This window comes from Lutzomyia longipalpis, chromosome 2 (genome assembly GCF_024334085.1).
Source record: "Lutzomyia longipalpis isolate SR_M1_2022 chromosome 2, ASM2433408v1".
NCBI classification, from domain to species: Eukaryota; Metazoa; Arthropoda; class Insecta; order Diptera; family Psychodidae; genus Lutzomyia; species Lutzomyia longipalpis.
This window is the reverse complement of record NC_074708.1, coordinates 7,734,228-7,747,245: the sequence shown is the minus strand read 5'-3', so window position 1 is coordinate 7,747,245 and position 13,018 is coordinate 7,734,228. Positions and strand designations below refer to the sequence as shown.

Below are 13,018 nucleotides of genomic sequence, written 5' to 3'. Positions count from 1 at the left end.
ATATTATGTTCTTTCAGCAGCTTCCTAACCGACTTTGGGAAATATTTGTCATCTCTATCTTTATTCCAAATGTTCAATAGGGGAGAGTAGGGCTTTATGATGAAATCAGACAAGTTATGTTAAAGAAAAACTCAAAGATGTACAATTTACTAAGAAATAGAGTAAAAGAGGCTTGAAAAAATATACAGCAAGACCTTTTTTTTATAGAAATAATCATGAAGATAATAATTTCAACTATTAACCCTTTCACGCTTACATAAAACATTGAAACATGCGATCATTATTTATTTATTTAAGATGAGAACAATCTTAATTATTGAACAAATATCTAAAGATCAAGGAGCTATCACTTTTAAAAGTTTTTGATTTTCTTTACTAACCCTTTCGCCTTCTTTGGTTCATACGTTGACACTAACGTGAAACATTATTATTTTTCGAATTTTAATGAATTTTATTGTTTTTTTGAATATTAGGGCGATAAATTTATCTAAATTAGTCCAAAAAAAGTGTTCTGAGTGAAAAATGTTCTCTATAATTAAAATAAATACATACCGTCATGAAAAGATCTAAAGTTAAATACGGACGTGAAAGGGTTAATTAAACGAACTTTACTAGAAGGTATTCCGGGATTTTTTTTTGTAATATTCGCGAAGTTTGATTTTAAAACCGTTGAAAAAAGTCGATTCCCAAAAAAAAATTCTGAAAATTCTGTCCAAAAAGTTTTAAAACTCTTCCTCAAATCTTTTCCATTTAAATTTTCTGAAAATGAAAACTCCTTGGAAAACTCTCTAAATCATTTTTATGCACTCAAAGTCAACAAAAAAATTTTTGACAATGCAAATTTGACTTAATGAGCCCTAGTCTCCCATTGTATTATGTATTAGTTTCCATACTCTAAAGGGAGTTTCACTCACAGCTCCTCCCATGCGGATTTCCAAAGAGAAAATCTTCGTGGGGGGAAGGAGGAAAAAATTACAATAATTTTATTCATGTGACTTCCACAAATTGACCCTAAATATTCTCTGAAGAATGCCGAATTTATCTCATTACATCACCAAGTCTTCATCTCTTTATTTTTCCCTCTTCACAAAATACCCACCAAAGTAATTGGGGTACTGTGTACATTTTTTTGTGCCATGGCGTTCCTCTTTGACAGGAAAACACGACAAAATTCGGAGGTTTTTTCTTTGTACAAAATGGGGGGCTTATTATAGTAATTAAATTAATTTTGTGCCCTGTGAGTGGAATGCGATCACATGAAATTATAAAACGAATATCCCAAAAGTTAATTGTTTTATTTAAGAAGTAAATAAAAAGCGGGAAAATGTGAATAATTTCTCAACATCCCGCTGTGGACACTTTTCTTGGACTCTCTCAGATGAATGAAGTGCATCGCAGAGACTTCTTTCTTTTGGCATGATGTTGTTTTCTTTTTTTTCATTGCGCGGTGAGTGAAAGAAAAATGACTGCAGGTCGCAGAACGAACTGCGGGAGGTAGCGAATGTCAACAGAGATTAATTTTTGTATTACAGAGTAATTTTTAGGATAATCTCCGTGATTGATTTTTTATTGCGACAGAAATTTTTGAAAGTGATGTGAGCATAAATTGAAATTTTATTTCTTGATCTTTGAGTTGTTCTTTTGGACTGAAAAAATAAATTGATTGACATTGGGCCTAATTCAGCGACCAAGAAACCCTTGAAATCTTTGAATTTTGTACTGAAATTTCAAGATTTCAAGCGAATTTCAAGGGTTTCTTGGTCGCTGAATAAGGCCCATTGGTTAATTTTTAAAAAATTCTTTTATGATAGTGGAGTGATTTAGAAATATTTTTTTTATGAGAAAAAACTTCTTTCAAAATTCTTTATTAGAATTTCTTTCTCATATATTAGAGCATAACGTCCTTCTTTTCAGAGATTTTTTATTCTGCAAAAAAGACAAAAGACAAAAAAAAACATCAGAAAAAAATCCTTAAATTTCAGATTGATTTGTTTTATTTATTTGTGAATTCAAAATTGTTGATTCCATTTTCATTTATCTATAAAATAACATTTTCATCTAATTCATCCAATATTTTTTTTTTCAAACTTACTTCCTATTTTTTTTCTTTAGTTTTTATTTATTAAACATGAACCCGACAATCAATTTTTTCGTGCTATTTCGTGATTTATGTTTTACATACAATTTTGGTATTTTTTATTCTTGAAGAAGATTTTTTTTAACGTTATAATGTTAGTAAAAGGGATGATTTGTTGAAAATCAGCTTGTTTTACAAATTATTAATTACATTATGCCATTTAGCTTCGGTGAGTTAACGTGTAAAGTGCTTTTCTTCTTCTTTTTTCTTCTTAAATTTTCCCTACAATCATTATGTGGTTATATTGAATAAATAAAAAATAATAATTATATTAAAAATAAATGCTCATTTTTTACAAATTCTTTTTAAATAAATTAAATTTTGTGACGATATATTTCCAAATTTATATTAAAAAAAAAATAGGAAAATTTTTCTAGATCAAAAAAATCCTATCTATCGATTTTTTGTTGTTTCTTTTTATTTTAATTTTCTTTCATTTTTTGTTTAATAAAATATCACTTGAACCTGGGATAAAAATTCGATTGGGAGCTGATGATTTAAAAATTAATTAACATTCTGTGGTCAAGAATTCTTTACACACCTTTTTCTTTATTTATGCTCTAATATCCTCAAAATGCGTGTTTATCTCACATAATTCTTATTAGTTGTTTATTTTACTAATTTTATTATCAACTATTTATGATTTAGTTGGTATACCACATTCGTGGCTAAATTGTAATCGTTGGAAGATGAAATTTTGGATTTTATAGCTTGGAAATTGCAAGAAACAATGGGTGTTTAACTGGCGAATATTTTCTCTTTTGAGGCGAATCATCCGAATATTTCTGATGATCTGAAAAATTATTTGATCATTCCTTAGTTAGGGAAATTGGGCCCAATTTTGACTTCCTAGTGTCTTTTTAAATTAACTATTAGTTAAAATTATTAAGACTTTAAATGTAGATAATTATAAGGGCCTAATATTGACTTAAAAATCGTATCAGATTTATGAGAATTAATTTCTATTTAATATAGTATTGAATATTTAATTTCACATGAATATCTTTTGCTAAAAATCGATAAACTTAAAAGTGAAAAAAAATTCAAAAACGTATTTTGGAATTTTTGGTTTGAATTTAGTCTTTTTGGGTTAAATTTACTACTTTTTTTTAGCATTAATTTACTACTTTTCGGTTTGAATCTAGTTTTTTTTAGGCTTTTATAATTTTTGTTTTAATAAATTTTGTTCCTCAATCTGAGCTGTTTTGGGACTGAAAACCAAATTGGTTTGAATTTATTCTTTTTTGGGGTTGAATTTACAACTTCTTGGCTTGAATTTAGAACTCTACGGCTTAAATTTACTACTTTTCGGTTTGATTTAAGCATTTTTATGCTTGAATTTAACATTTTTAAGCTTTATACCTATATATGAGTTTCCATGGCGAATCATCCGAATATTTGTGAATAAACCGAATATTTCCGAAGATCCGAATAATTTTGTCCAGATAAACACCCCTTGGCAAGAAAGGCTCAAATTCAATTTTTGTTGAAAACCTTGAAGAATGAAAATTTAATATTGTGAAAGCTCAATTTTTTATTCTTAAGTTATCCTAGAAAATTCTCAGAATATATTCCAAATTGAAGTCTAGCTAAAAACCTTTCTAGAACCAGAAGTTCTTTAGCTATATAGAACCCATGTTTCTATTAAAAAAAAACAATCTAAATTTCACAAAAAATCTCAACTCTTTCAAAGAACTGATAAATCAAATCTCAACGCATAACCAAAACCCCCCATTATGGTATACCAACTAAAACATAAGATGACTTTTCATTTAGACTTCTAGTCTGCGATTTTTTTTATTTATCAAATTGAAATTGATGCCTAGAGATTGAAAATTTTTCGTGGTAGTAATTTTATACATAATGCTGTAAATAGTTTTCTTTTGCTATGTACATGGTGGAGAAGAGAGGGGATTGTTGGTGAATGTGGTGCGTTGTAGCCTATGTGGAGACTTCAATTGTCTTGTTGTTGTTGATGGACTTTTTGGAGTCTGTGTGCTCAATATTGATGGCATCCCCCTCGAGATCACTCACATCATCCGTTTCGGCTCTTGCCTCAATTGTCGTGCTCATGGGGGCGTAGAGATGGTGATTTTGTGCCCCTGAATAGGTGACTTTGCCCATAAAGGAGCGTATCTCATCGAAGTAGGTATCCTCGCGATCGGCTTCGTTGGACGACGGGGAGTCCCCCATGCTGAGCCCCAGCCCACCGGAATCCACCTCGTGCTTCTTGAGGTGCCGATCGAGGTTTGTCTGCTGCCCGAAGCACCTTTCGCAGAGGTGGCATTTGAAGGGGCGCTCCTTGTTGTGGATATTCCGCACATGTCGCTGCAGATTGCTCGAAATACTGAATGAGCGTTCGCAGTATTTGCACTTGTAGGGCTGCTCACCAGTGTGCGTGCGTAGGTGCCGCGTGAGATTGGCAGATCGCGGGAAAACCTTGCCGCAGAATTTGCACGCATAGCGATCTTTGTTCTTAGTCGGACCCCCACCACCGCCGCCGCTGCCGCCAATTAGGCCACTTGTGGCGCCGCCCAGGCTGCCGGTGAGGCCCCCAGCCGCCATTAGGGCCTCATGGAAGGGCTTCGGCGGGAAGGGGGCACCGGTGCGACTAAGTAAATCGAAGCCAGGACGGCCAATTGGTCCTAAAAAAGGAAAAGGTCGTTGAAAGGCACCCAATCCGGATGGTCGGTAAATTGCTTCTAATAACATGGGATGTATTGGCCGGGGATAGGCCATCGGTGGACCCGGTGGTGATGGCGATGGCGTCGGTCCCGGTGAAACTGATGGCGATGGACTTGCCTGATACGACGGTGGTGACGTATCACGACGACGCTTTGTCTCCGGGCCATGTGGTGTCCCACTACGACTACGCTCCCGGCGTGTCACGGTCAAATCCAACGGTTGCAGCTCACTCTGCAACTGCCCATTTGTCGTGGCTTCCTCGTCTCGCATTGTCTGCAATTGAGCAGATAAGTTATTAGCATTAGATGGTGGTGATGAGGATTTTCTCTCTGGAACCTTGTTGTAATCAGCCTCACGATCTGACGAATCTTCGTGATCTGATGATTCTTTTGGAGTTCGTACAACGTCTATTTCCTTGTTGGAATTTTCTTTGGGTGTAGCAGATCGACGTGATTCACGTTTAATGGAGAAATCACGTACTGTTGGACTCCTCGTTGTATCCTCTTCACTGCTGTTGTGATCATTGCTATTCCTACCGGAATATTCCTTCTTAACATGCTCCCTCTTGGCCAGATCCTTCTTTGCCTGATCCTTCTTTGTCAGCTCATTGGTGTGGTGCATGAAGGATAGTGGAACAGGTCGTGCAGGTGAGGGATGAATGTGATTGGAGGCTTCTTCAGCTGCTGACGGGGATACCTTCATTGTGGGGTAGTAGTTCCCCAATTGTCTCGGTGAGGTATGCCGTTCCCCATCTTGATTCACATCAACGCTCAACTTGGGGAAGAGCAGCGGGAATGACGGGGCCTGTGCCGGGCTAGGTGGGAACATCCCCGGAAGCCCGTGGTATGGCGGCACGAAGCTGTGCTGAAAGAAGGGCGATGGTCCGCGGAACATGAGGAAGGGATTCGGCGGGGTCGTCATTGTGGCCGGTGGTGCCTGATTCGATGACGACTGCTGCTGCTGCGACGGATGATGCGCCGCCGGGGTGACGCTGGTTGAATCACAGAATCTCTTGTGCTTGGACAACGATGTGACCGTACTGAAGCTCTGGCCGCACTTGGTGCACTTAATCTGCATTCGGCAGTCGGCGTGCATGCGCTTGTGGCGGCAGAGATTGGAGAATTGGGTGTAGGCTTTGTAGCACACCTCACATTGGAAGGGCTTCACTGACGAATGGATGTGCGTGTGCTGCTTCAACCCAGAAGATGTTGCGAATGTTTTGCCGCACTCTGGACACGCGTGACTACGGGCACCCACGTGGTGTGCACGAATGTGTCGCTGGAGATTAGACGGATCAGTAAAGACCTGCAAAGTAATGCAAGAAAGGGAGACATTTGTTAGAAAATTTTCTTTTGACTTTAAATTCTTTTATAGGGGCTTCCAACTAATTGGAAAATTATACTGAAATTAAATTAAGAAAGTATGCAATTTTTTGGAAAAATTTTAACTTTTCCCCCGGTCAGCGTCGGAAAATCGGAACTCAGTCCAGGATTAAAGGCACGATTCTGCCAGAGCTTTCTGTTTGCTCCGCTGGACAAGAGTTTTTCTCAATTTATTGTTGTCCTCTCTTTGTTATGCCTTCTGCAATTAATTCATTGACGATGTCCAGAAAATTCATACACAAGATCAACTGAAGAAGGCACTGATTTGTGCCGAAAGCTCTGGCAGAATTGTGCCTTTAATTCTGGACTGAGTTCCGATTTTCCGACGCTGACCGGGGGAAAAGTTAAAATTTTTCCAAAAAATTGCATTTCACGTTTTACGTCGGCTCCTAATACAATTAAGAAAATATATTTATTTAAAAATTCTTTAACTTTTTAATGATTTTAAATCAACGAAATGTTTTTCTAAAGATTAATTTAATTTACATCTAATTACACAAAAATATAAAAAAAAACAGTGATGACGTCATTTCATTCATTTTCTTGCAAATTTTTACCAAGTTTTTCTAAAAGAAAAAAGGAATTTTCTCTAAGATTTTTTTTTATTTGTTTTCAGTTCTCAATTAAACAATAAATATTAAGATTGTTTTCTCGAATAAAGAAAATTCATAAAAAAAGAAAATTCAAATTCATACAAAACGAATAAACTCCTTTTTTAACAAAAAAAAAAAAGAATTTATTTGAAGCATTCCTAGCAACAAAAAAATCTTAAAGAATTTTTTTTTTTTGATTATTTCTTGAGAATTAACCATATTTAAACTTCCAAGACATTCGATAAGAATCAAATGTAAAGACATTTTGAAAATGAAATAAAATATTTAAACGTTTCCAGTGAACTGTAAAAGTGATGGGAAGTTCATCAATCGACATAATTAGATTCACCTTCAAAGCTTTAAAAAAGAAGAAAATTTAAATATCAACGCGGGCAGTAGATCGATGATAGAATTGTCTTTCACTCGGATCAAAGAGCAATAAAACCTCCCAAAAATTAACTTGTTAACTTCTTTAGACGTGAGGAATTTGACGGAGTTACATCTGTTTTTGCATTTAAATTAATATTTTGTATTATATGGAAGCAAAAGTAGATGATTTGCCTCTGAATTCCGTCTTAAAAAATTAAGAAGTTTGATTTAAAAAAATTAGTGAAGGAAAAGCATAAAAAGATTCGATTTCTTTTGCAATAAAAATTCCCATAATTATTAAATCCTCTAATTGTTTAAAAAAAAACAAAGAATGTTTCTTGGGTGCACCTTGTGGTAATTGCATAAATTGGTTCTGCAGGCGCAAAAAAAAGCCGTCTGGCAAATTGAAAGGATTGCCAATTGGTGGTGTCTCGATCAGCCTATTTACCTTTCGTAAATGAACGTGTGGGCCGGCAATAGAAAATAATATATAAATCTTTTAATTTCTCCTTTAACTCAATTAGTGACAGATAAATCGATTGAATGCGTGATCATTTATTTTAATTATTAAATGTTGGAAAGACCGTTGATAAATGTCTTTTATTGCCTTTCGGAATTTTATAGCAGCGACATTATGGGTGCCTCTTTTTCTGTTTATTTTTTTTTGTTCACTTCTTTCGAAAGAATTCTTTTGCCTGATAAATTGTGTAACAATATATTCGTTGCGTCGTGAAGTGTGCGAGCATAAAGCGAGGAAGCTAATTTTTTTTTCGAGGGGGCCGCGAGATTTCATTCCATCCACAGGCCAAAAATCTTTTGCGCCAACTAACTCCAACACTCTCCAGCAACATAATATCAATTACTGACCTTAGTAGGAGAGACTACATGCTGACTCAAATAACCCCATGTGGCATAAAATGCGCCGAAAGCGCGCCAGAGCATCGAGTTTTGTAGGAGAGGCCGCCCGAAATTACGCACAAAATTCCACCATCGCACGTTTTATTTGCACCTCAATTTATAACACATTCACTTACCCCTTGACCTCACAATTCAGGCATAACAATTCATTTTCAAGATTGACAACGGGAGTCAATCGCGTCTGAATCACCGCGCCATCCTCTCCGTAAAGTAATTAATTTTCCCGATAAAAATTTTAAAATGTGTAAATTTCTTTTCTTTTTCTTTTAAATTATCATTCCTTCATCCACATTGGAAGTCCTTCGATGGCATTATCGAGAGTGAAAAAAAAGAACTTCTTGCGTCGGGAAACTTTCTCACAGAGCCCACCGAAAGGGGCAAAAAATGATTGATTGGATTGTTTTGCAAATAAAAATGCTTTAATTCTGTTCAATTTTGCTGCAATCAATAAAATGACTTTCAATGCTCTTCTTGTCCTTTCTTTATTTTATTTTTTATTTCGAACTTACTGTCGAGATAACGCCGCGATTTTAAGGTCAAAAGATTAACCAAATAGCTGGGAGAATAGCTCCTAGAAGGTTATAAATTGGTGGGATTTTAGTCCTTTTAGTGCGTGGGGTTAACAACTTCTTTCCTTTGAGATTCTTTTAATGGTTTTTTCTTTAAAAATTTGCTATAGTTTTAAGTTTTCTTGAAAATAGAGAAAAAGATTTATTTGTGAATTTAGGAGAGAAATTTGAATTTTATCTACCAGGCGTCTCCATTGGTCCTCTCTTAAATTACCTATGTTTCTTTATTATTTTTGATTTTTTATTTAAATAGATACGAAATTGATTTTTACTGATTTTTTCTGCTAATTTTGAAGATTTTTTCAAGAGAAACTTTATGATTCTTTCGGTTAATTTTTAAGTAAGATGGAGACGCCAGGTAAGCACCAGGCGCCTCCATCATGCACAAATAAATTATCCTTTAATAAAATTTAAGAGCTTAGCGATTGCTTGGCAGATAGTCAATTATTTTAAAATAAAAGTAAGGACACCTGGCGTCTCCTTTGCAAAAGTAGAAAATTTAATTTTACAATAAAATGGAGTAATTAGATAGTTACCAGGCGCCTCCACTGTTAAGTAAAAAACAAAAGTAAATCAATAGAAAATTATCAAACGTTTCAATCATGTTCTAATGTTCATTCTTTAGTAATTATCCTTTAAATATTTTTTTAGAAGCTCATTTTGTTAATTAAACTGTCTCAGAAAGTATTTAAAATTAATGCTAGTGTTAACTACCAGGCGCCTCCATCGCAGCTTATATAGCCTAACAATATTTTTCATTAAAAAAATCATTTAATAATTGTCTTTTATTCAATGCGAATAAGCTTTTTCCCAATCTTTATCATACAAAATCTAAGGGATGGAAGCGCTCTAATACTTCTTAAAGGGTTAACCAGAAAAAAATCTTGAAAAAAAATTAAAAATATTTTTTTATTCTCATTTCTTGGCTCGAGAATTTGCAAAAATCTGGGTGAAACGCAATACGTCTCAGCTTAATCATCATCCTATTTGAATTCCACCTACACAGAACATGGCAATGCGTTACTCATTCACTAAATTATTGATGATATCTCTCTCTCTGTTAGAATTGCGAAGAAGATCTTCGTGAGATTGCAAATCATCCCGTCTCTTTATATTGCTTCTCAATGAGTCAATACTTCTATTCATCTGAATCATTGAGAAAAGTTTAAGAGGAATGCAAGAGGTAAGAGAGAGAGAGAGTTAATAACATAAAAAACAATCTGTTGGAATTGAGTCAATTTATTGTAAAAAAGATATCATCATCATCATATGAAATTAGCAAACGAAACATGAGCGAATTCGATGGCAAAATATTTCCTTGACTCATTTATTGTGTCTCGTGTGTTGTTTCCCTTTCATTTTGGGTCCATTTGGAACGCCCCGGAATTAGGGAGTAGAGAAAAAAGAGCTCATTGCGAAATTTATCACAATAAATGTAACAAAACCAACATTTTCTCATTCTTTGCCGGGTAATTTGCGAGAGAAGTTTTACCCGAGAGAGTGAGGGAAAATCAGGGGGGCAAATTGGGACAAATGTGAAAAAAGAGAGTGAAATGCGGGGGGAAAAAGCGAAGCCAGCATAAAATCCCCATTGCGTTGGACCTGGCTAATTTTTAATTAAACGATTTATAATTAAAATAGATCAAGTATGGCGATAGTGTGGCTATGCGGAGAGGATGGAAATTGCTACATATAAGACGATGGACTTGCACACAGTAGTGAATGTCGGTGGGCGATTAGAGATCGCATTATTCATAAAATAGCAATACCCGACATGGATTTCCAAAGCCAAACGGTGCCTAACTCTATTAGGGCTTTTAATTGGCTATATATACCCAAAGAGACTTTGATTGACTGTCTACCAATTAGCAATACCACCGCGCAGGTAAAAAGCTTTTTACCGAGACGAGGCTTTTGATGAAGAACAACAGCAAAAAAAAATTATGCGTGGACTTTGCATAGTTGGAAATTCTTTGTTGTTTCCGTGGCAAATCAGCCATGATCCTAATATCTTCCACAATACTCTGTTTTTTTTTTGTTAGAGCTGTCTCCCCTTCTCCATGACAATCCATGAGCAATTGTGCTCCAATAAAGTGCCCAATTTTTTTTTGTAAATGGGCACCCAGATTGAATTGCATCACAAACCTTTAGAGAGAGAGAGAGACTTTGAAATCCCATCTCAAACCCATTGAAAAACTATTTTTATTCAAAAGAAAATTAATTTGATGCGAATTTGGGAAAGTAACTTTCGGTGGGAGATTCGTGAGAAAATTTAAAACAGGGAAATTGATTGCATAAAAGGTGAAAAGAATGGATTAAATAACATCTAAAGGACTTAAATTATAATGCTGAACTATGTATTAGGAATTGAGAAAATGAAATAAAATTCAATACACTAAAACCCCGATAAAAATGGTTAAACTTTCCATAAGAAAAGTTTCTAAATTTTCATTAATAAATTGTTAATTTCATAAAAATTCTTCACAAAAAAATTAAAATATTCATTAGAAAATAAATTAATTTATTGGAGAGGAAAGAGTTTAAATTGCGCGGGGTGTTAGTGTATGTTCTAATATTTTGCAATAAAATTCTTACATCTGGTACTACCTTTGTACAATTCTCGCAGGGATATTTCCTCAATTCCCCATGAACGAGGGCTCTGTGCCTCAGTAAGGAAGGTCTGTAGCTGTATGTCTTTGGGCAGGATTCGCACCGAAATGCGTCCTTTGGGTAGTGATGCGATAGAATCAAATGCTCATCGAGACTGAAAAGAAATTTTTTCAAAAAAATCAACCCTTAAAAAATTTCCTCAATTTCCACAAAACAAACGAAGAAAATTATCAGACTGGTATATCAGAAAATTTCGATATATTAACCCGCAATGTTTGAGGTCAAAGTTTGCTTTGTCGCCCCCACCTTGCGCAAAGAACCCAACAAAATGTAAAAGATTTATTATTCAATTTGTCATGTCTCATCCCAGAGTACAAAAAAAGAGGAGAGTTCCTCACTAATTATCCACACCAATTCGCTTTCAGAGTTGAGGTTTATTTTTTTTGTACCTATTTGAGTAGTGTAGGAGAGGAGGAGGAGAGGATGGTTGGGTGGGAAGAGGTGAAAAAGTTCGGTAGAGGTGTCAACTTTAACATTCATTCCTGACTTTATCGCGACAAAGCATCACGACGAAAGCATCAAAGTTGTAATATTAAATCTGTTTGTGCTCACCAATATATGGCATTAGATTAGTGCTCACTGTGTGTGCAAGAACACGAGGGGCAGTGACAATTTCATATTTCTAAATCATTCATTATTCATTGAACTGATGTAGCAAGGTGTCACATATGAAAATAATGTCTTCCATGTGTCCAATTCTCACACGTGCTTTTTTCCTGGTTCTTTTTCCCCTGACTGGACGCAAAATGCGAGCGAAAATTTTCAATTTGCCGTTGAAATTACATTTAAACTGCGAGGATGTCCTTTTTCCCTCATTGATTAGGCTACAATTAACCTCAAGTCAAGAGATTTGGAGAATTTCTTTTATTTACTATGACAGAAGTAAAGGAGAAGAGACCTAAGCCTAAACTAGGATCAGTTGTTTCATTCTTTAATTTAAATATTCTTCTTGAACGAAAAATTGGATTTATTTTTTAATTCTAATTTTAGAAAATTCAAATTAGAGTTTTATTAATGTTCGAATAAATTAGTCGGACGTGAAATGATTAAAAATTCACAATGAACACAAAAGATGAGTTTTCTTACGTTAGAATGAAATTTTAATAAAACGAGAAAATGTTGAAAATTTACGATTTCAATAAAAAAAAATGGTATGACTAATTTTTCCAATATTAGCTCAGTTATCAATTTTTAACGAGAGTTTTCTACACTTTCACGTTTATATATTTTTATTTTAACGTAAAAAAATCAAGATTTAATTTCTCATCGTGAGTTTTCAATATTTTTGTCATCTAATTAATTTTTCTAACGTTATAAATGTAAATTCTTAATTTTTAACGTGAATTTTCAATACTTTCTGGTCTAAACATTTTCTTCTAAATAAAAAAAAATTAAATTTTGATTTTCTTGAGATTTTTCAATATTTTTCTCGTCTAAATAATTATTCTAACGTTAGATAATTTTATTCTAAATCTTTTATTCTGAATTTTTAAATTTTTTTCAAACTAAATTCTATGCTCTAGTTTGATAGTCTCTAGAAGCCTAGATATTTTTTTGGAATTAAAAATTTAAATTCATTTTTAAACGACAATTTTTAACATTTTTACGTTTAAGTTGTATTGTCTAACGTTTGAGAGTCTATCGGACGATTATTAACGGTTTCCTTTAAGTATCATTAAATTTATTAACGTTAGA

General features: G+C 34.4%; 2 protein-coding genes across 5 annotated transcripts in view; both read right to left on the bottom strand.

The window, feature by feature from the left end:
• LOC129788976 (dachshund homolog 2) overlaps positions 1–13,018 on the bottom strand; it is a 1,190,888-nt gene that overhangs the window by 208,420 nt on the left and 969,450 nt on the right. The gene's annotated exons all lie outside the window — the stretch shown is intronic.
• The window catches only part of LOC129788958 (transcription factor hamlet-like), a 68,603-nt gene continuing 57,561 nt past the window's right edge, over positions 1,977–13,018 (bottom strand). For 2 of the 4 annotated variants that reach the window (XM_055825475.1, XM_055825473.1), the window contains 2 exons: positions 11,249–11,417; positions 1,977–6,127 (listed from right to left, as the gene is read on the bottom strand). In XM_055825475.1, the coding sequence (XP_055681450.1) occupies positions 4,079–6,127; positions 11,249–11,417 (2,218 nt within the window). In that variant the 3' untranslated portion in view covers positions 1,977–4,078. The remainder of the gene's footprint in view (positions 6,128–11,248; positions 11,418–13,018) is intronic. The other 2 variants (XM_055825476.1, XM_055825474.1) reach the window with 2 other exon arrangements.